Here is a 23077-nt window from a genome sequence, read left to right on the forward strand (position 1 = left end):
AAATATTTATTAAAAATATTTGGACTCCAAATCCAGCTCCAGACAAGTGACAAGTGGGGTACCTCAGTGTGCAGTCCTGGGACTGCTCTTGTTTGGCATCTACTTCTCTGAAGGGCAGGCCAACACTAAGGGACTCTGGTTAACAAAGTTCGCAGATGATTGCAAACTGGGAGCCATTATTCAATCCCCAAATGATGTGGATATTCTACAAAAGGGACTTACAGAAACAGATGCTTGGTGCCAGAGCCATGGAATCAAGCTTAATGCCAAGAAATGTATAGTTATCCCCTTTGGGAAAAAACATGTACCCATGAATTACCACACAGGTGGCAATACACTAAACACCGAAAGTGTGATGACAGACTTAGGGATACAGGTGGACAGTGGTCTCACCTTCGCTAACCACATTGCCACAACAGTCAGGAAATCCTTCCATGTGGCACACCTCATCACTAAGGGCTTTTCATCCAGAAAAAAGGAGGTCATTGTCCCACTGCACTCATCCCTCATTAGACCCATTATAGAGTACAGCGCCCCATTTGGTATGTAACTCACAAGACATCTGCAACAGCTGGAAAGGCCGCAGAAATACCTCACTAAAAGAATCACAGGCCTAAAGCAGATGCCCTATACTGACCATCTAAAACAACTCCAGCTATACTCTGTGACATATCGTCTACTCAGAGGCGATCTCTGCTTAACATACAAGGCCATGTCAAACCCTGAGCTGCTGGACATGCTCCACTTAAAGAAATCCCAATCCCTCAAAGCCACACACTCCAGGGATCTAAACATTGTCATCACAATGAACAAAACATGCTGGAGGGATAGGTTCTTGATCCAGAGACTCTCCATACTCTGGAAAAGACTGCCCATACATGTCAAGCAGAGCGCCTCCTTTGCGCTCTTCTTAAGGAATCTTGACGATTGGATGGGAGATGGGAACTTCACACCAGTCGCCCTGCTAGACAGGGGTCCAGGGATGTAAATATTGCGGGAAGAAATATCCAGGGAATTGTTATGGCTAGACTTGTGTAGGCCCTAGGGCCGATAGCCTAGTACCAACTTATGAACCTATGTACTCTAAAACACCAGGAGATTCTAAAGAAATACTTCACCAATGCAACAACTACATTTTCTAGATAGAGTGAAGAGAAGCAGCAGATTGGGTGTGTAGAGCTTATGTAGTTTATATACAAGCTTTATGCAGACAGGCTACTGAGTTTAGACCTGATGCATTTCAAAGTATCACTGTAGACTCCATGGTAATGTACAAAAAACTCAGAATCCATCCTGATGCAGAATCAGTGCAAGCCTGTCAACAATGCATACACACTTCATGTATTAATAATGGAGCAGTTCTGAGGAACTAAGAAACAGGTTACCATTTTCAGTGTTTTACAATGTTAATTGCTTGCTTGCAGTGTCTGATGCTTATACAAATATTATGTAGATGCAGAGTCCTTCTCAATTGACCTTACACCCAAGTGAAGTACTGTCATCATTTTGCTAACAGGACCACAATCTGGCACCCTCAACTAGCATGTATCACTTGAATGTATGTAAACATGGTTCAGCTGACAAGGATAAAGAAGGAATTCCTTGTAATATACAAGTGTAGTGGATAACGATGGAGTAGTTGTAGACATCTCTTTCTTGTTATACAAAAAAGCTAGTTATTTAATTGCATAAAGGGGAGGGAATTAAATGTCACCATGTTTGAGGCAGAACTTTGTAAATGTAAATATGAACTTAAGTATGAAACATTTTCAAACTGAACTTTATCTTTTTTGAACAGTTGATCTAGTGTTTTATTTATTTATTTTATTGATTTTATTATTTTACTTGATGATGCTTATCCTACAAACCTGATTTTTAGTTGTACAGTTCTGAGATTACTTTGCTACATACTATTTGATCTAGTTTACATTATCTGGATCATGCCTGAAAAAGATCCGCTGGATCATTCTGGAATATGTTCAAAAATGAATAAAATAAACATCTTTAATAATTACAATGACTTGGAAAGTAGCCCCTCATGAGCAAGCAATGCCCATGATATGAAACCACTAGTACCAAGTAATCTTTACTGACACACAATATCATTAACATGTTTTTATTAGCACTTCATATGAAATTAGAATTACATTGGGGAGGCATTTAAACTGAAATCCTTAACATGAAACTAATGGAACAGCCCAACTGTTCCTCAAGATAAAAGTGGTTTCATTACTGCTACACATATAAAGACAGGTCCTCTTCTCATTTCGGCTAAAGTATAAATCATTCAGCGAAGAAAGGAAGTTCTTAAAGTGCGCACCATTCCTTTCCTCCATTCCTAACTTTATCTCTAACAGTGCAACACACTGCAAATCATGCAATGAAATGCATAATGCAAGCTCCTTAACCAGTGAATTACTGCAGGTGTTCGTCTGTTCTCTATTGGTAGGAAAGCAATAAACCCAAGTGCTGCATTCTAGTCACCTTGTGTAGTGTAGTCTAGATGTGTCTCAACTGTCGAGAATTTCACCTCCTATTTTTGTCTGTCCTTTATAAAATTTGTTTTCAGGCAACCGAATGAGGATTAAAATCTGTATACAATGGCAGACATTTGAGTTTCAGACTTCACATCCTTCAAAAAATGCATTCAAATGTAAAGCATATTGTTCTAGCAACTTAAGTTTGTAAGAGCAATACATAAAATATATCCCTGATTTTGGGTCTTTGTCCCTCCATTAATTTTGGCATTATGGAGAATAATTGTACTAAAGGTTAAGAGGTACAATTCCAGTACATCTTCCCCAATTCAAGGCAGCACCACTCTTACATGCACCTTGTGTGACCTTAGTTGTAACACGAAGAATTGCTTAAACACAAGCTACAGTCAAACCCAGACTACAAGGCTATATCCCCTAAATAATAATGTGTTTTCTTCCTGCAGCTACAAAATGCACTCAAGGAGCAGCAGCATGGAAACTTTATCTGAGTCTATACCCCTGGAACAAAGGAGGGTAGATTTGTCAAATACTGGAACGGTTAAACAGAAAAAGACACAAAAAGAAAGCAATCTCCCCAGTGAAACTGCAACCATTAAAAGAAATCACAGAATCAGCAAGAATCACCAAAGCTTCTTACAACAAGGAAAAGATATCTCGCGGGATGATCTTGTGTTCCTTCTCAGTATGCTTGAAGGAGAACTGCAGGTCAGTAACGCACTATGTTGACCGCATGTGGTATATCTAAAAAGGCTGTCTGACTATTTTTTTATTTATTTTAAGCAGTTAATCGTGTACAGTAGAATCTGCCATTATCTGAATGCACTGATGTGCATTTTGAAAGGTCATATCCAATATATGTCAATTAAAAGCTGGGGTTTGAGTGTGTGCCAATAAAATGTGTGTCAAATACTAAGCCTTAGACCCTAGGACAGATGAACTACAAGTTAAACATTTTTGCTTTTTCTTCTTTTCATTGACTGAAAAAATTAAATTTTCAAAAAAAAAAGTGCTCTTTTTTGGTCTTTCTGGAATACAGTTTTACTGTCATGTTTTGAAGACTCATAACTGCCATTCTTTTTGAAAGTCAACCAACTGATAGCACTGTTCTGTTAATACTTACTCTTTTTTTTTTTTACTTACTTTATTAGCCTCTCAGGTACCAGTATCACTTTCATTACCAAACCGGTCATCCACCCCCACTAATTATTTATCAGTTAGGGTTTGGTTACCAGGATTGTCTGATTAAGTCAGTAATGACCCCTTCACAGTGAACGCCAAGGGAGAAAATCACAGCATTTAATACAATGCACATAATGCTCACAAAGAATGCATAGATTACACAAATTATACATTTGGTGCAAAAGCAAATTTGAACACTTACATGTGTAGCATGTGTTATAGTCTCTCTCTATATAGTTTAAAGACGTATTAAAAGTGTACAAAATATTTTAAGATCTGAAAAAGAGAACAACATTTCTGGACATTTAGTCCTTTAACTCAGTATTTTAATATTAATGCCATAACAGGCCCACAAATGTGTTTACATTAATAACAACACATTAATAATTTATATGCAATAATTTCTGTGAGTTTACATGCTGTACTCATATATGCATGCCAAACTCAAAAGCAGAACGTCATTATGCTTAGAAGTTCAGGATGCACTATGTATCACTTGTACAGCAGTTCTGTGCCTTGTCTGTCCCCCCTCGAAAAGAATGACAAAGGTTACCAGAAAATAAAACCATTATTGGACTCTGTCACCCTAACAAGTGCCCATCACCTGTGATAAATTTCCAAAACATCACTACATCAACTACACAGCCATAGCCAGATGACATAGTAAGTCAAAGAACTAACATGTTCTACTACAAACTAAGAACGAATCACATCAACTCATCACTAACTATAACATTCCATTTTGTTTAGGTTTAATACAAGTATTTCAACACAAAAATGAAAATAACAAGGTTTCAGAATTGTATACAATGTGAACAGCAATACAATTACAGCTAAATAACATGTTAACCAAGCTGATGCAATGTTTATGTTCCCTTCAAAAAATACAAAGATAAGAGCTAACTGACGGAATAAGGATTTTTTGCTTCCCTAGTAAACCTGATTACACAACAGATTCCATACAGATGTTTTGTCACGAACCACCCCTTTCCCTCCATATATATCACCCATTTCTGCCTGCAATCCAAAAACACAGAAAGGGAGACCACCCTTTTAAACTAACAACCACAAGCTGCCATTCATTCCTGCTCTTCTGCAGTGTCTTGTTCTTTACCATAAGTTCATCCAATATCCCTCTCTCCATCTCTTTGGGATGAGATTCTGTGACTCCAGCTCATGCCTCCCCTCTCTTTTCTTTCTCTTGATGTGCATATATGTCACCTTTTCTTTCTTCTCATATCTGCTAACATCTGACCATTTTGCTATGCTCATTTTAACCACCAACCCTTGCTACTATCGTTCTTCAAGCTTATCCTCCAGAACTGCAAATAATATTTTAGGAAAGACTTCACTAATCCCTAGTGCAGTCTACTGGACTAGCTCTCACGCTACATATTCAAGCACTCCATACACCACTGCCATTGCCTTCCTGCAATAGGCAAAGTAGCTCATTCTCCAAATAATAATAGTTAAGGAAGCTTTTTTTTTCTTTTAGTCTTTCCAATAACTTCCTTGATTCAGTTGCACCTTGGGCTCTTTTAAGCCAAACAGAAACCCTGCTTTCCCAACCAATGCAAAACACCATCCCTGAACAGCATGATTGGTTGATCACTGTTTAAAAGTTTTGCCTTGATGGGAGTGAATAAGGGATCTGAAGAAGGTTTTACCGAAAGTGCTTATCCTACGTTCTTCTTTGTTTCTTTTGTCTTTTAAGAGTTTTATTAAATTACATCATGTTTATGGCGGTATGTCTGCATTGTTTTCTATTTTGGTTCTTTTTTGGCAAGACTACCTTCAGCAGTGTGTATTTACTTTTTGTTTCACCACTGCAAAACATGACCAGTTCACACTGCATGCCAGCCACTGCCACAATCAATACTTTATTTGCAAAGCAGCACAGCTCATCACAAGGCAGATACAAATATTTTGAAATGGATGGAATGCTAATCTCTGGGTCATCCACTTGGCATTACTTAAGATGACACTTTGCCCTAACTGCTACCTTTGTGATTCTTATAGCAGCTTTCAATCAGAACTACATTCAACTCACCCATTATGACCTTAAATGCATTCTTACTATTTGCTTCTCAATTTTTTTATGTGGGAAGGAGTCAATAGATTAGCTTATTTACTGAACTGTTTTGCTTGTTTATTTTTTTTTAATTTTTTTGGCCCTTACCCCAGTGATCACACTCCTTAAGACCCACTGGCCCATTTATTCCTCAAGAAGGGAAGGAAGGTGAAAGTTGTGGATCACAGTTGTCATTCAGCACTGGTTAGATGTTTTTTCTGAATGTGCCTAACACTCTCACAGGAAACCTTGATGCAGTAAATGCTAAACTGGGCCTGTGCAAGTGCCACCTCCACATACCCACAATTCCATCTCAAGTATATGCACACTCCTTGACAAGCCCATGCTCCCTGAAGTCCTCAAGTGAAAGTGCTTAAGTCTTGGGCACTCCCCATGTATAGCTGCTCCAGCAGGACTCCACCAATACCACGGGTAAGATAACACTGGACGCATGTAGTCATTTTTTTTACCTCTCCTACCAAATGGTGGAGCTGTTGCTAAGTAGAAAAACACATGGCAAATACGCCTGTCAAAAGACAGCAACTGATTTCCCAAAACTTAATTGCTTTGTGTGTGTGTGTGTGTGTGTGTGTGTGTGTGTGATTGTGTTTTTAATTAAACTTATTTCCAAAGTTTTAAGCAATTAGCAGATCATTGTCAGAAGCACAAAACAATAAGCTATAACTCTCACATGTTACTTGTAAACCGAACCTCTAACAGGCAGAGCTGAAGTTCACATCTCACTTCAAGTACCTAGCGATGGTTAGCTGCTGCTCTTATGGGTTGAAATAGATTTTTTTAGCTTTCTTCCCCCTGAGGTTTTTTATCAGGTATGCATTTCCATAACGGTATGGGATTTCATCCATCTTTACAAGGACGTTTGTTGAAGTTTCCAGACATAACCAAAGAGCATTTTGTGAGATATTCGGCTATACAGAAAGCTTTTCTTATCAAGTATGAGTTACAGCAGCAGTTATTACAGTACATCTCATTCCCAAACTAAGACTTCGGTTTCATGTGCCATAGTAAGAGCTACTGATGTAAATTCTTTGGCATGACTTTTCATTTCTTTTATTTTATTTATCTTAGTTGATCTTGATGTATTGAAACGTAACCTATCCAATAGGCCACACATGCTGCATAATTCAAAATATTGCCAAAGCCTGTCATGCAAACCACTACTGCACCCATATAGTGTAACCATAAGGCACCCAAGTGCTGACTGTCCCTGTTCTACCCTGTGCATCAATTATAATTATTCAGTTATGCATAAATCTGCTTGTTACAACTCATGTTTTACTGAACCACAAGCAAGTGTTGTTAAAGTTCTCATACCATACTCGAATACTGTAAAGGACCAGGATGACCACATGCCCATATTTTAGCACCTCTCTCGCCAATGCTGTGGACATATCAATATCAAAATCAAAACACTAAAAAAAATAAACTACATTCCATTACTAGTATAGTAGTATGTAAACACTGCAGTAATAAGCATGTGCTTAAAAGGAAAAAAAAAACAGCAGTACATTCCCTTACAAAGCAAAAAAAAAAAAATGGGGGGGGAGACAGCAGGTTACTGATCAACACTCAGTTCTGTGTAACTACATCACTGTTATTCTGAATCAGCACTTATTAGGAGTCCAGTGTTTTTTTTACAACTGCCCAACAACTCCTGTCAGGATAGGGTCTAGTATCAGTTGCTCACTACCAACCCTCTCCAGCTGGTTCCTCTAGCCCCCAGTCCTCTAATTAAACCCAGGTAATCTGGAGCCTAATCAAGGAACAAACATCTAAACAGCAGATCCAACATTAAATTCACTGAAATCATCTTACCATCTCTGCTATTGCCCAGTCACAGCACTGTATCATACTCCATCAGTCCATACTAGCTTGGTCCCAACAGTGGCCTAACCTTCAAGAATTTTACAAGATATAGCCCTGTAAGCTTTCCCTTTAGCTTTCTCAGGAACATGATTAGACTCAGAAGTCTACTGCACTGTAGCTCCCTTTAACAATTAAATAATAATAATAATAAAATAAATAAATATGCTTCTTCTGTGAAGCAGAAGTGCCATCTAAGCCTATTGCTGTCTACAGGCAATAACCCTGTTTTAAAATGATCATCATCATCAATGAAATCCCTGTGAGCCTCTTTCTTCTCCCTCCGGTCACTGGCCAACCACAGCCCAACAGACTGGGGCCCACTAAGAAGCTAATTCGCATTACTAATCCTAATTAGCTTTACCAGAGTAGGCCGCACATCAGAGCAATATGGAATCATGCTTGACAATTAAAAATACTTTTGATTGTTACCTTTCCCACCAGCACAGACATATGGAGCACGCAATTCATAAAGCTTCTAACTGCTTACAAATGCTGCCAGTCAGCACACACTTATGTACCCACACTTCCAAGGCTGTTTATATGTTGCCTGGGTTAACCCCTAATTTCAACTAGTGGATGCTCCTATACTGACCACACTTTTTCCTGAAGAAAAATAGCTAGCCTACAGCTGATCTTCTCCCTCCTCATCCTTCCCTCCAGAACTGAGTATGAAATTCAAACGATGATCTCCTCCACTGTAATCTAGCATCTTCCAGCTGCACCGATGGGGTTGGGCACTCTTGCAGGTGGAGGCTTCAATAAGAGCTCAACCACCTTTTTTGGGACCTTTAGGGGCAGTTCAGTGGAGCAGAGTTTGATCTGCCTTTTCTTGTTCATTTTCCTGGTTGCAACATCACAGAGGAAAGTTTAATCTGTTAAAAATCCCTTGTCCCCAAAAAGAGGTACATCGCCCATGTCTCCCTTATTAGGATGGAGGTAAAGTACCCTTATATACACTGAATCCTTCTGCTGGTCAAAAGCCTATTCATTCTTGCTTCTAAAAGAACTACTGCAATTACTAATCCTAATTAGCTTTACCAGAGTAGGCCGCACATCAGAGCAATATGGAATCATGCTTGACAATTAAAAATACTTTTGATTGTTACCTTTCCCACCAGCACAGACATATGGAGCACGCAATTCATAAAGCTTCTAACTGCTTACAAATGCTGCCAGTCAGCACACACTTATGTACCCACACTTCCAAGGCTGTTTATATGTTGCCTGGGTTAACCCCTAATTTCAACTAGTGGATGCTCCTATACTGACCACACTTTTTCCTGAAGAAAAATAGCTAGCCTACAGCTGATCTTCTCCCTCCTCATCCTTCCCTCCAGAACTGAGTATGAAATTCAAACGATGATCTCCTCCACTGTAATCTAGCATCTTCCAGCTGCACCGATGGGGTTGGGCACTCTTGCAGGTGGAGGCTTCAATAAGAGCTCAACCACCTTTTTTGGGACCTTTAGGGGCAGTTCAGTGGAGCAGAGTTTGATCTGCCTTTTCTTGTTCATTTTCCTGGTTGCAACATCACAGAGGAAAGTTTAATCTGTTAAAAATCCCTTGTCCCCAAAAAGATGTACATCGCCCATGTCTCCCTTATTAGGATGGAGGTAAAGTACCCTTATATACACTGAATCCTTCTGCTGGTCAAAAGCCTATTCATTCTTGCTTCTAAAAGAACTACTGCAAATGTTCTTTTGAGTTTCGCTCAAAAGTCCTCCATCCCCCACCCCACAAAACATGTATGTAGCCTGATCAAACAGAATGATACTATTCTGTAAAGGCAATTAGACGCTGTGGAACATTTTCAGACAGTTTTAAGTCTTTTCGAGATATAAAATTAATGAAGGTAAAACAAAGGCTATAGAGCTAAACTATTTGCCCCAACATGAATTGGTTAAGCAATGCCCAAATTTGTGGGGATATGACCAGATGAAGTAGTTAGGTGCATGGATTAAATAAGATTTTGTTCTGGCAGACAGGGATATGTGGAAAAACATCAAATAAAAGATAATACAAAATGAGAAACTGGAAGAACTTGGTTACAGATATGGACAATAAGATGCAAGCAGTGAATATGTTTCTAGCCCCTTTATTTTTCATATTCGGGTCACTAATTAATAAATAGTTGACATTTATTTGGGAAGGAAAGAGGATAAGTGTTAAGTGGGATAAATTGACCCTCCCCATAGAACAAGGTGAATTAGGATTACCTAACTTGAAGGAATACTTCAGAGCTATGCAATTAAGGCTGATTATACATAACACAAACAGAAGGTTATAAATCAAAATAGAAATGAAAGATGAAATGGAGTGGGGGCTCAAGATATAAAGTGAGAATAGGACTTTAGTGCAGGTCCTTAAGAAGAATAACAACCACAAAGATTATTATATTCATAAAGTAGAAGAAAGTAATCAAATATCTAAGCCAACATGGGAATGGAGGAAGCAGATTTTGCCAATAGGCATAATTGTCAGTAGGGATGTAGATAACAAGCAAAAGGGAGGTGAATTTACTGGAGAAAACTGACAAAGGCCCCAAGGATGGGAGCAAACAACTACACAGGGAAAGGTCATAGACTGAGATGAGGCTAAGCAGAAGACTGAGATGAGGCTAAGCAGAAGTGTGAACTGCAGGTTACAGACTGCCTTCCCTATTAGGTAATGATATGAGAGTGCTAAGTGAAAGACAGACTCTGAGAAAGTTTTAGTTGAGTCTAAAACAGAAGCTGCTGTTAAAAAAGGATAACTAGCGGGCATAGAAAATATTGCAAGTTAACTATAACATGTAATCACAGGAGGCTAGAAAACTGTAGAGAGAGACTGGAAAGGCAATTTACAAAGGAAAAATGAAAGGACATTTGTATGGTTCCCAAGTATGCAACAAAGTTCAGAAGGTTTAGGATTTTTGCTATTTTTATACTTTTATACCCCAAGAAGACTTCTGAGAAATTTTCCTCAGGAATGATGAGAAAGAGAGAAGTAACTGAAAACTTGTTTTCTGGGAGTGTAACAAGCTGGTATATTTTAAAAATTCCCTACAGAGTAGTTTGTCAGAAATGTAGGGAAAGCAAATGGTTGTAACTAAGGAAATCATTCTTTTCAGCTAGGACACTGGATCTGAATTGCCTAGACGCAGGAAGGCCTTATTACTAAGTTTAATGCTATCAGTTGCCAGGAAAGCAATTACTAGAAAATGGAAATCAAAACATAAATTGATTGCAACTGAACTTACTGAATAGTGTAAAGGAGATAAAAGAATTGGAGTTGGGATCTTTAGAAAATGAAATGAGCAAACAACATAGAAATAAATGGAATTTGTAGGAACATCATAGACCGAATAATGTTCAGAAGCAGAAGTGAGGTTTAAGGGCAGGCAGGAATTAAACAGTTTATGTGATGTTGGAGTACATGATAACTGTTAGAAAGAAAACATGTACGTACACTGCAGGAAAATAATGAAAATGTCATTATGACTTGTTTTCTTTTCTATTAATATATGTGCACGTATGCAGTTTTGTAAACTGATTTATTACCTATTTCTAAAAATATCAAATAAATTAACAGTCCTTGAAAACAGCAAATCTAAACAACTATATTCATCTATCCAACCTCAATAATCTGTCCTCATTATGATCCAAAACACATATGAACTAAGAAATGCTTAGCTTCATCACTTGAACAGGACTTTCATATATTTAAATGAAAAGGAAATTAAATTCCTCAAAATCAGCATAAAAATGCGTATACCTCAACACTAATAATCACATCTCTTAAAATGGTAGGTTTAACATTTCTATCTTAGTATCGCCACTGGAATATTACATTCAAGTACTACAAAATTCCATGTTTGGTCACATATTACAGTGCTACTAATACAGCCCCACTTAAGGCCAACATTCATAAAATCATAGGAAATGTAAATGCAACTGAATCACACCACCATTTACAACTTGCCAATACCCACCCTCATGCTGTAACCTATTTCTCAAGGATGGTAAACCAGGGCGACTTTCATCAGAAGTGCGTCACAGTTGAACAACATGTATAATCACATATTATTCTTGGCCTCATACAAAGGCCAATATTTTTATTCTAATGTAACAGACCACTAATACAATTATTCAAAACAAATCACATTTAAATTTTCAGATTATAACATTGAAGGCTCAGACATTATTTAACAGTATCTGCAAGTACAAGCAAAATGATAAAAGCACTGCAGAGGCACTAAAAAAGACCACCAATGAGAAAGCATCCACAGCAATCCAAACTTTATTTTTAATTTTTAAGTCTATTAATCAAATAGAAATGGAGGTTATTTACGAATAAATAGTTAAGGTTAATAAGATTACTAATGATTTATTGCATTCTATTGAAGAGGACAGGAATAAATATGTTGATATCAAAAATAAAACTGAAGGAAAATTTAACTATACGATTAGAAGGAAAAGTAAGAAATTTGCGAGGGATATGGAGGAGTACAGTGAAGATAGAAGCTACCCTAAATCAAAATACACTGACAGTAAATATCACATAGAGGCAACAGGAATGCAGAGACAAAGGGTAGACATTGATTATGAGAATAAAAATTTTAGAAAAGACATAGATTTAAGATCGAATGATCCTTTTGAGTAAACCCCCCCCCCACCAGTAAGGCAGTCAGAAGGAATAAGAAATCAGTCAGTAAATCATTATCAATACAGCTACAACAAGGTGAGAAATTAGATGAAGGGGACCTTAGGGGAGGCACCAGGCAGCTGGAAAATACGTGCAATGATGAAATAATAGAAAGTGATAGATTTATATATTTGTATCAGAACTATTATATTTATAATTATACGTTCACAGGTGTGTACTAGGCTAATGGTCCTGGAGCCTTTACAAGCCTAGCCCATCGGCTTATCCTGGCAGCGTGTCACCCGACCTTAGTTCCCAGTGCCTCTGTCAAGTAGAGCCATGGAGTCCTCCCTGGGGTGAATTTTCTATTTCCCATCCACTCATCAAGATTTCTCTTGAAGAGGGCCAGTGAGGTGCTCTGTTTGACATTTATGGGAAGTCTATTCCATAGCATGGGCAGGTCTCTGGGTTATGAGCCTCCAGCATGTTCTGTTGATTGTGGTACTGAGGTTGAGGTCTCTGGAGCGTGTGGTGCGGAGGGATTGGGACTTCTTTAGATGTATCATTTCTAACAGACCTGGATAAGACACGGCTTTGTAAGTCAAGCAGAGATCACCTCTAAGTAGGTGATATGAGACAGACAATAGTTGGAGTGTTTAAAGCCTAGGATCCTCTTTGTGAGGTATTTTTGCAGCCTCTCCAGTTGTTGCAGGTGTCTAGTGAGGTACATGCCAAATGGGGCATTGTACTCTATGATTAGCCTAATGAGGGAAGAGTAGAGGGAGACAATGACCTCTTTCTTCCTGGATGCAAAACCCTTAGTAATGAGATATGCCACATACGACTTTCTGAGCACAGTGGCAATGTGGTGGTCAAAAGAAAGGTTGCTATCAACCTGTGCTCCCAGATCTCTTATAATGCCTTCTGTGTTGTATGGACTACCATCGATGTGGCAATTCATGGGAACTGTTTTTTTCCCAAAGGGGATGACAACATTTTTTGGCATTGAGCTTTAGGCTATGGTTCTGACACCAGTCATTGGTCTCAGTGAGGCCTTTCTGTAAGAAGTCAGCATCACTTGGGGAGTTAATAGCAGCTCCCAACTTGTAATTGTCTGCAAACTTTATCAGCCAGAGTCCCTTCGTGTTGGCCTGGACTTCAGAGAAGTAGATACCAAACAGGAGAGGACCCAGGACTGAATCCTGTGGGACTCCACTCGTGACTGGTCGACAATCTGATTTGGAGTCAGCTACTTTCACACTGTGGGTTCTGTCTATAAGCCAGTTTGCAACCCACCTAGTGATATAGGAATTGATGTCATGAAACGCATATAGTGTAACCATAAGGCACCCAAGTGCTGACTGTCCCTGTTCTACCCTGTGCATCAATTATAATTATTCAGTTATGCATAAATCTGCTTGTTACAACTCATGTTTTACTGAACCACAAGCAAGTGTTGTTAAAGTTCTCATACCATACTCGAATACTGTAAAGGACCAGGATGACCACATGCCCATATTTTAGCACCTCTCGCCAATGCTGTGGACATATCAATATCAAAATCAAAACACTAAAAAAAATAAACTACATTCCATTACTAGTATAGCAGTATGTAAACACTGCAGTAATAAGCATGTGCTTAAAAGGAAAAAAAAAACAGCAGTACATTCCTTACAAAGCAAAAAAAAAATGGGGGGGGAGACAGCAGGTTACTGATCAACACTCAGTTCTGTGTAACTACATCACTGTTATTCTGAATCAGCACTTATTAGGAGTCCAGTGTTTTTTTTACAACTGCCCAACAACTCCTGTCAGGATAGGGTCTAGTATCAGTTGCTCACTACCAACCCTCTCCAGCTGGTTCCTCTAGCCCCAGTCCTCTAATTAAACCCAGGTAATCTGGAGCCTAATCAAGGAACAAACATCTAAACAGCAGATCCAACATTAAATTCACTGAAATCATCTTACCATCTCTGCTATTGCCCAGTCACAGCACTGTATCATACTCCATCAGTCCATATTAGCTTGGTCCCAACAGTGGCCTAACCTTCAAGAATTTTACAAGATATAGCCCTGTAAGCTTTCCCTTTAGCTTTCTCAGGAACATGATTAGACTCAGAAGTCTACTGCACTGTAGCTCCCTTTAACAATTAAATAATAATAATAATAAAATAAATAAATATGCTTCTTCTGTGAAGCAGAAGTGCCATCTAAGCCTATTGCTGTCTACAGGCAATAACCCTGTTTTAAAATGATCATCATCATCAATGAAATCCCTGTGAGCCTCTTTCTTCTCCCTCCGGTCACTGGCCAACCACAGCCCAACAGACTGGGGCCCACTAAGAAGCTAATTCACATTACTAATCCTAATTAGCTTTACCAGAGTAGGCACATCAGAGCAATATGGAATCATGCTTGACAATTAAAAATACTTTTGATTGTTACCTTTCCCACCAGCACAGACATATGGAGCACGCAATTCATAAAGCTTCTAACTGCTTACAAATGCTGCCAGTCAGCACACACTTATGTACCCACACTTCCAAGGCTGTTTATATGTTGCCTGGGTTAACCCTAATTTCAACTAGTGGATGCTCCTATACTGACCACACTTTTCCTGAAGAAAATAGCTAGCCTACAGCTGATCTTCTCCCTCCTCATCCTTCCCTCCAGAACTGAGTATGAAATTCAAGCGATGATCTCCTCCACTGTAATCTAGCATCTTCCAGCTGCACCGATGGGGTTGGGCACTCTTGCAGGTGGAGGCTTCAATAAGAGCTCAACCACCTTTTGGGACCTTTAGGGGCAGTTCAGTGGAGCAGAGTTTGATCTGCCTTTTTCTTGTTCATTTTCCTGGTTGCAACATCACAGAGGAAAGTTTAATCTGTTAAAAATCCCTTGTCCCCAAAAAGAGGTACATCGCCCATGTCTCCCTTATTAGGATGGAGGTAAAGTACCCTTATATACACTGAATCCTTCTGCTGGTCAAAAGCCTATTCATTCTTGCTTCTAAAAGAACTACTGCAATTACTAATCCTAATTAGCTTTACCAGAGTAGGCCGCACATCAGAGCAATATGGAATCATGCTTGACAATTAAAAATACTTTTGATTGTTACCTTTCCCACCAGCACAGACATATGGAGCACGCAATTCATAAAGCTTCTAACTGCTTACAAATGCTGCCAGTCAGCACACACTTATGTACCCACACTTCCAAGGCTGTTTATATGTTGCCTGGGTTAACCCCTAATTTCAACTAGTGGATGCTCCTATACTGACCACACTTTTTCCTGAAGAAAAATAGCTAGCCTACAGCTGATCTTCTCCCTCCTCATCCTTCCCTCCAGAACTGAGTATGAAATTCAAACGATGATCTCCTCCACTGTAATCTAGCATCTTCCAGCTGCACCGATGGGGTTGGGCACTCTTGCAGGTGGAGGCTTCAATAAGAGCTCAACCACCTTTTTTGGGACCTTTAGGGGCAGTTCAGTGGAGCAGAGTTTGATCTGCCTTTTCTTGTTCATTTTCCTGGTTGCAACATCACAGAGGAAAGTTTAATCTGTTAAAAATCCCTTGTCCCCAAAAAGATGTACATCGCCCATGTCTCCCTTATTAGGATGGAGGTAAAGTACCCTTATATACACTGAATCCTTCTGCTGGTCAAAAGCCTATTCATTCTTGCTTCTAAAAGAACTACTGCAAATGTTCTTTTGAGTTTTCAAAAGTCCTCCATCCTCCACCACACAAAACATGTATGTAGCCAGATCAAACAGAATGATACTATTCTGTAAAGGCAATTAGACGCTGTGGAACATTTTCAGACAGTTGTAAGTCTTTTCGAGATATAAAATTAATGAAGGTAAAACAAAGGCTATAGAGCTAAACTATTTGCCCCAACATGAATTGGTTAAGCAATGCCCAAATTTGTGGGGATATGACCAGATGAAGTAGTTAGGTGCATGGATTAAATAAGATTTTGTTCTGGCAGACAGGGATATGTGGAAAAACATCAAATAAAAGATAATACAAAATGAGAAACTGGAAGAACTTGGTTACAGATATGGACAATAAGATGCAAGCAGTGAATATGTTTCTAGCCCCTTTATTTTTCATATTCGGTCACTAATTAATAAATAGTTGACATTTATTTGGGAAGGAAAGAGGATAAGTGTTAAGTGGGATAAATTGACCCTCCCCATAGAACAAGGTGAATTAGGATTACCTAACTTGAAGGAATACTTCAGAGCTATGCAATTAAGGCTGATTATACATAACACAAACAGAAGGTTATAAATCAAAATAGAAATGAAAGATGAAATGGAGTGGGGCTCAAGATATAAAGTGAGAATAGGACTTTAGTGCAGGTCCTTAAGAAGAATAACAACCACAAAGATTATTATATTCATAAAGTAGAAGAAAGTAATCAAATATCTAAGCCAACATGGGAATGGAGGAAGCAGATTTTGCCAATAGGCATAATTGTCAGTAGGGATGTAGATAACAAGCAAAAGGGAGGTGAATTTACTGGAGAAAACTGACAAAGGCCCCAAGGATGGGAGCAAACAACTACACAGGGAAAGGTCATAGACTGAGATGAGGCTAAGCAGAAGACTGAGATGAGGCTAAGCAGAAGTGTGAACTGCAGGTTACAGACTGCCTTCCCTATTAGGTAATGATATGAGAGTGCTAAGTGAAAGACAGACTCTGAGAAAGTTTTAGTTGAGTCTAAAACAGAAGCTGCTGTTAAAAAAGGATAACTAGCGGGCATAGAAAATATTGCAAGTTAACTATAACATGTAATCACAGGAGGCTAGAAAACTGTAGAGAGAGACTGGAAAGGCAATTTACAAAGGAAAAATGAAAGGACATTTGTATGGTTCCCAAGTATGCAACAAAGTTCAGAAGGTTTAGGATTTTTGCTATTTTTATACTTTTATACCCCAAGAAGACTTCTGAGAAATTTTCCTCAGGAATGATGAGAAAGAGAGAAGTAACTGAAAACTTGTTTTCTGGGAGTGTAACAAGCTGGTATATTTTAAAATTCCTACAGAGTAGTTCGTCAGAAATGTAGGGAAAGCAAATGGTTGTAACTAAGGAAATCATTCTTTTCAGCTAGGACACTGGATCTGAATTGCCTAGACGCAGGAAGGCCTTATTACTAAGTTTAATGCTATCAGTTGCCAGGAAAGCAATTACTAGAAAATGGAAATCAAAACATAAATTGATTGCAACTGAACTTACTGAATAGTGTAAAGGAGATAAAAGAATTGGAGTTGGGATCTTTAGAAAATGAAATGAGCAAACAACATAGAAATAAATGGAATTTGTAGGAACATCATAGACCGAATAATGTTCAGAAGCAGAAGTGAGGTTTAAGGGCAGGCAGGAATTAAACAGTTTATGTGATGTTGGAGTACATGATAACTGTTAGAAAGAAAACATGTACATTACACTGCAGGAAAATAATGAAAATGTCATTATGACTTGTTTTCTTTTCTATTAATATATGTGCACGTATGCAGTTTTGTAAACTGATTTATTACCTATTTCTAAAATATCAAATAAATTAACAGTCCTTGAAAACAGCAAATCTAAACAACTATATTCATCTATCCAACCTCAATAATCTGTCCTCATTATGATCCAAAACACATATGAACTAAGAAATGCTTAGCTTCATCACTTGAACAGGACTTTCATATATTTAAATGAAAAGGAAATTAAATTCCTCAAAATCAGCATAAAATGTATACCTCAACACTAATAATCACATCTCTTAAAATGGTAGGTTTAACATTTCTATCTTAGTATCGCCACTGGAATATTACATTCAAGTACTACAAAATTCCATGTTTGGTCACATATTACAGTGCTACTAATACAGCCCCACTTAAGGCCAACATTCATAAAATCATAGGAAATGTAAATGCAACTGAATCACACCACCATTTACAACTTGCCAATACCCACCCTCATGCTGTAACCTATTTCTCAAGGATGGTAAACCAGGGCGACTTTCATCAGAAGTGCGTCACAGTTGAACAACATGTATAATCACATATTATTCTTGGCCTCATACAAAGGCCAATATTTTTATTCTAATGTAACAGACCACTAATACAATTATTCAAAACAAATCACATTTAAATTTTCAGATTATAACATTGAAGGCTCAGACATTATTTAACAGTATCTGCAAGTACAAGCAAAATGATAAAAGCACTGCAGAGGCACTAAAAAAGACCACCAATGAGAAAGCATCCACAGCAATCCAAACTTTATTTTTAATTTTTAAGTCTATTAATCAAATAGAAATGGAGGTTATTTACGAATAAATAGTTAAGGTTAATAAGATTACTAATGATTTATTGCATTCTATTGAAGAGGACAGGAATAAATATGTTGATATCAAAAATAAAACTGAAGGAAAATTTAACTATACGATTAGAAGGAAAAGTAAGAAATTTGCGAGGGATATGGAGGAGTACAGTGAAGATAGAAGCTACCCTAAATCAAAATACACTGACAGTAAATATCACATAGAGGCAACAGGAATGCAGAGACAAAGGGTAGACATTGATTATGAGAATAAAAATTTTAGAAAAGACATAGATTTAAGATCGAATGATCCTTTTGAGTAAACCCCCCCCCCCCACCAGTAAGGCAGTCAGAAGGAATAAGAAATCAGTCAGTAAATCATTATCAATACAGCTACAACAAGGTGAGAAATTAGATGAAGGGGACCTTAGGGGAGGCACCAGGCAGCTGGAAAATACGTGCAATGATGAAATAATAGAAAGTGATAGATTTATATATTTGTATCAGAACTATTATATTTATAATTATACGTTCACAGGTGTGTACTAGGCTAATGGTCCTGGAGCCTTTACAAGCCTAGCCCATCGGCTTATCCTGGCAGCGTGTCACCCGACCTTAGTTCCCAGTGCCTCTGTCAAGTAGAGCCATGGAGTCCTCCCTGGGGTGAATTTTCTATTTCCCATCCACTCATCAAGATTTCTCTTGAAGAGGGCCAGTGAGGTGCTCTGTTTGACATTTATGGGAAGTCTATTCCATAGCATGGGCAGGTCTCTGGGTTATGAGCCTCCAGCATGTTCTGTTGATTGTGGTACTGAGGTTGAGGTCTCTGAGCGTGTGGTGCGGAGGGATTGGGACTTCTTTAGATGTATCATTTCTAACAGACCTGGATAAGACACGGCTTTGTAAGTCAAGCAGAGATCACCTCTAAGTAGGTGATATGAGACAGACAATAGTTGGAGTGTTTAAAGCCTAGGATCCTCTTTGTGAGGTATTTTTGCAGCCTCTCCAGTTGTTGCAGGTGTCTAGTGAGGTACATGCCAAATGGGGCATTGTACTCTATGATTAGCCTAATGAGGGAAGAGTAGAGGGAGACAATGACCTCTTTCTTCCTGGATGCAAAACCCTTAGTAATGAGATATGCCACATACGACTTTCTGAGCACAGTGGCAATGTGGTGGTCAAAAGAAAGGTTGCTATCAACCTGTGCTCCCAGATCTCTTATAATGCCTTCTGTGTTGTATGGACTACCATCGATGTGGCAATTCATGGGAACTGTTTTTTCCCAAAGGGGATGACAACATTTTTTGGCATTGAGCTTTAGGCTATGGTTCTGACACCAGTCATTGGTCTCAGTGAGGCCTTTCTGTAAGAAGTCAGCATCACTTGGGGAGTTAATAGCAGCTCCCAACTTGTAATTGTCTGCAAACTTTATCAGCCAGAGTCCCTTCGTGTTGGCCTGGACTTCAGAGAAGTAGATACCAAACAGGAGAGGACCCAGGACTGAATCCTGTGGGACTCCACTCGTGACTGGTCGACAATCTGATTTGGAGTCAGCTACTTTCACACTGTGGGTTCTGTCTATAAGCCAGTTTGCAACCCACCTAGTGATATAGGAATTGATGCCTAGCTTAGTCAGTTTTGCTATGATTCCTGAAGGGGGAATGTTATCAAAGGTTTTGGCCAGATCAAGGTAGACTGTATGAACCACCTTGCCTTCATCCACAGCTCTGGTGACTGATTCAAAGACGCTGACCAGGTTGAGCAGGCATGATATACCCTTAACAAAACCAAACTGTGTGGGATCCAGAGTTTGGAGATTCCCTATATCGTTGTTTATTAGGTCCATGATGATGCATTTCATAGCTTTGCATATCAGACTCATCAGGCTAATGGGGCGATAGTTCCCAGGGTCCGTAGTCGCGCCTCCTTTGTGGAGAGGATGATTGTAGCAATGCGCCATTCGGTAGGGACAAAGCCTGAGGTGAAGTTGTGATTGAACAGGGCACACAGGTGAGATGCCAGTTCACTCTGTAGTTCATGTAGAACACGGCCAGGGATACTGTCAGGTCCCATAGAAGCTATATTCTTGGCCTTGGGCAGTGCTGTTTTAACCTGTGCAGCAGTAATACTGGGTGCCTCGCAATCTACTGGTATTGTGATTGGTCCTTTGGTGGGGGTGAGAGTGGTAAAGTTGGCACTGAATCTGTCGGCTGGTATACTGGCAATATCTGTTGGCTCAGTATAGGAGGTACCATTGTGCAGTAGCTCAGAGCAAATCTGGGTATTGCTGTGGAGATTCTTTACATAACTATAGAAGACCTTGTGTTTCTCTTTACTATCTGCTGCAATTCTGTTTTCATAGCTAGCTTTAGAGGATCTGATGAGGGATCTCAACTTTTTGTTGAGGCTGATAAGGGAGTTTTTTCCAGTCTTGGGACTTCACCTTATTCCGCATCAGTTTCTTCCTTCTTTTGTAGAGTTTTTTCTGGCAAGCCAGCTTGGCTTCCTTTGTTTTTGGAGGAAAGCATCTTGGTTCTACTGGGTATGGCGAGATCCATGCATTTGTGTACAGTTTCGTACAGAGCATTGCTGTAAGATTTGGCGGTCATGCAACTATTCTCAATTTGCATGGGTGCTGTGAAGTTAATCACCTCTGTTTTTAGGAGCCCAAAGTTAGCTTTGGAGAAGTTTTTCATGGTGGTTACCTTTGCGGGGTGGGTGGGAGGGATGTGGATTTTCAATGTGATTAATTTGTGGTCGGATCTAACCAGGGAGAAGTTGCGTATTGGTCATTTAGTAATATTTTTTAAGTAAGACATATTTTACTTTATTTATGAAAGTTTTAAATATGTGCCTAGCAAAAGGAGTGACGTTAATAACTTAATACTGGATCTTTGTTTGCTAGAAAAAATAATTTAGAGTATTTATTCTCCAAGAAAGATACCAGTATCAAAGTAGACCTTCAGCTGAAAAGAAAAAGAACATATAACTCTCCGCTCCACCCTCAGTTAAAGAATTTTGAACTAATAGTAGAAAGAGAATTAAGAATGAATTTAGAGAGTAATAGGGTCCAGTTTAATTTATCAAAAGAAGAAATGTGATTATTAAAAGATATTAAAAATAATGAAAATTTAAGAGTAATGAGACCAGAAAAAGGGGGAGGGATGGTTATTATAGATAATATAACATATATAGGAAAAATGATGAAAATTTTAGGTGACATTGGTAAATACGTTAGGGTTATCTAACAATGAGATAAATATTGCTTACAGTAAAATTGATTGTGGTATATATGATGTTACTAGAGGACAATGTGGAAGAGTAAAACTTTTAAAAACTGATAAGCCTATGATACCATCCTTATTTGGAATCCCTAAGGTTCATAAACATGTTTTGGATCCCCCTATGAGATTGATAGTGACTGCAAACGGATCCAAAACACATTCTATAGCACTTTATATAGACACAAAATTAAAGAGATTGGAAAAACAAGGTACACTTTTTTTTAAAGATTCTTGAGATTTCTTAAGGAGGTAAAAGATAAATTATTTAAAGAGAATGCAATTTTTGTCACCATTGATATTACTGATCTTTTTTCTTTTATTCCACATGAAACAGGTTTAAAATGGTTTGAAGAAGCGATCGCTGATAAAGGTTTATTTAGTTTTAAAAGAATTTAGGGTTCATTTAGAACTAATGGAAATGATACTCCTCGATAATTTTTCTGTGTTTGAAGGGGAATTTTACAAACAAATAAGTGGCATAGCTATGGGTGCAAGTTGCGCATCCAGCTATGCACATATCATATTACAAATATGGGAGAAGAAGTTATGTGTTTAATTCTCTTTATGTACAATACTGGAGTCTATATAAAATATTTCTGGATGATATCTGTAATTTTGGATTAGTACTGAACAAATGTTGACTGACTTTATAGAACACATAGGACAAACTACAGATTTTTTTTAAAGTTTACATATAAAACTGTCTTTCGGCTTTTCCCGGTTAGGGGTCGCCACAGCGGAACTCCGGTTCACTAATGATTGGCAGTAGATTTTTACGTGCTGGCTTGTAGGGCCTAATGCACAAAGTACAGTTTTGTACCTACCATAAATGTAGATGTTCGAGGATCCCCATTGCTGCAGTCCTTACTACTGGGTGTAGTCCGCTGTCCAGTCGGCCCGAATACCAGAGTATATGGCTGACGTCGGTCAGGGCGCATTAGACTGACGTCAGTACGTCAGGGTACTAATGCGCATGACCGACGCCATATCCTCAGTCTTTTCTTGCCCCAGATGTCAGAAGACCCTAAAAAGACAAGGCCCAAAATACCTGCACCAAAAATATGTACAATATATACAAGAAAATATACAAAAATATCAGCATGTAACCTCACCTACACAACCACCCTAAACACAGAGGGGAAGGAGGGAGGGTAAATTGGACTGCAGCAATGGGGATCCTCGAACATCTACATTTATGGTAGGTACAAAACTGTA

The 23077-nt window shown here is 38.6% G+C and overlaps 1 protein-coding gene across 2 annotated transcripts in view; it reads left to right on the plus strand.

Moving 5' to 3' along the window:
- The window catches only part of FILIP1L (filamin A interacting protein 1 like), a 2033704-nt gene that overhangs the window by 1239804 nt on the left and 770823 nt on the right, over nt 1-23077 (plus strand). For both annotated transcript variants that reach the window (XM_044071370.1, XM_044071371.1), the window contains one exon: nt 2942-3203. In XM_044071370.1, coding sequence (XP_043927305.1) covers nt 2949-3203 — 255 coding nt within the window. In that variant the 5' untranslated portion in view covers nt 2942-2948. The remainder of the gene's footprint in view (nt 1-2941; nt 3204-23077) is intronic.

This window comes from Protopterus annectens, chromosome 5.part0 (assembly GCF_019279795.1).
Source record: "Protopterus annectens isolate FY-2018-M chromosome 5.part0, PAN1.0, whole genome shotgun sequence".
NCBI lineage: Eukaryota > Metazoa > Chordata > Ceratodontiformes > Protopteridae > Protopterus > Protopterus annectens.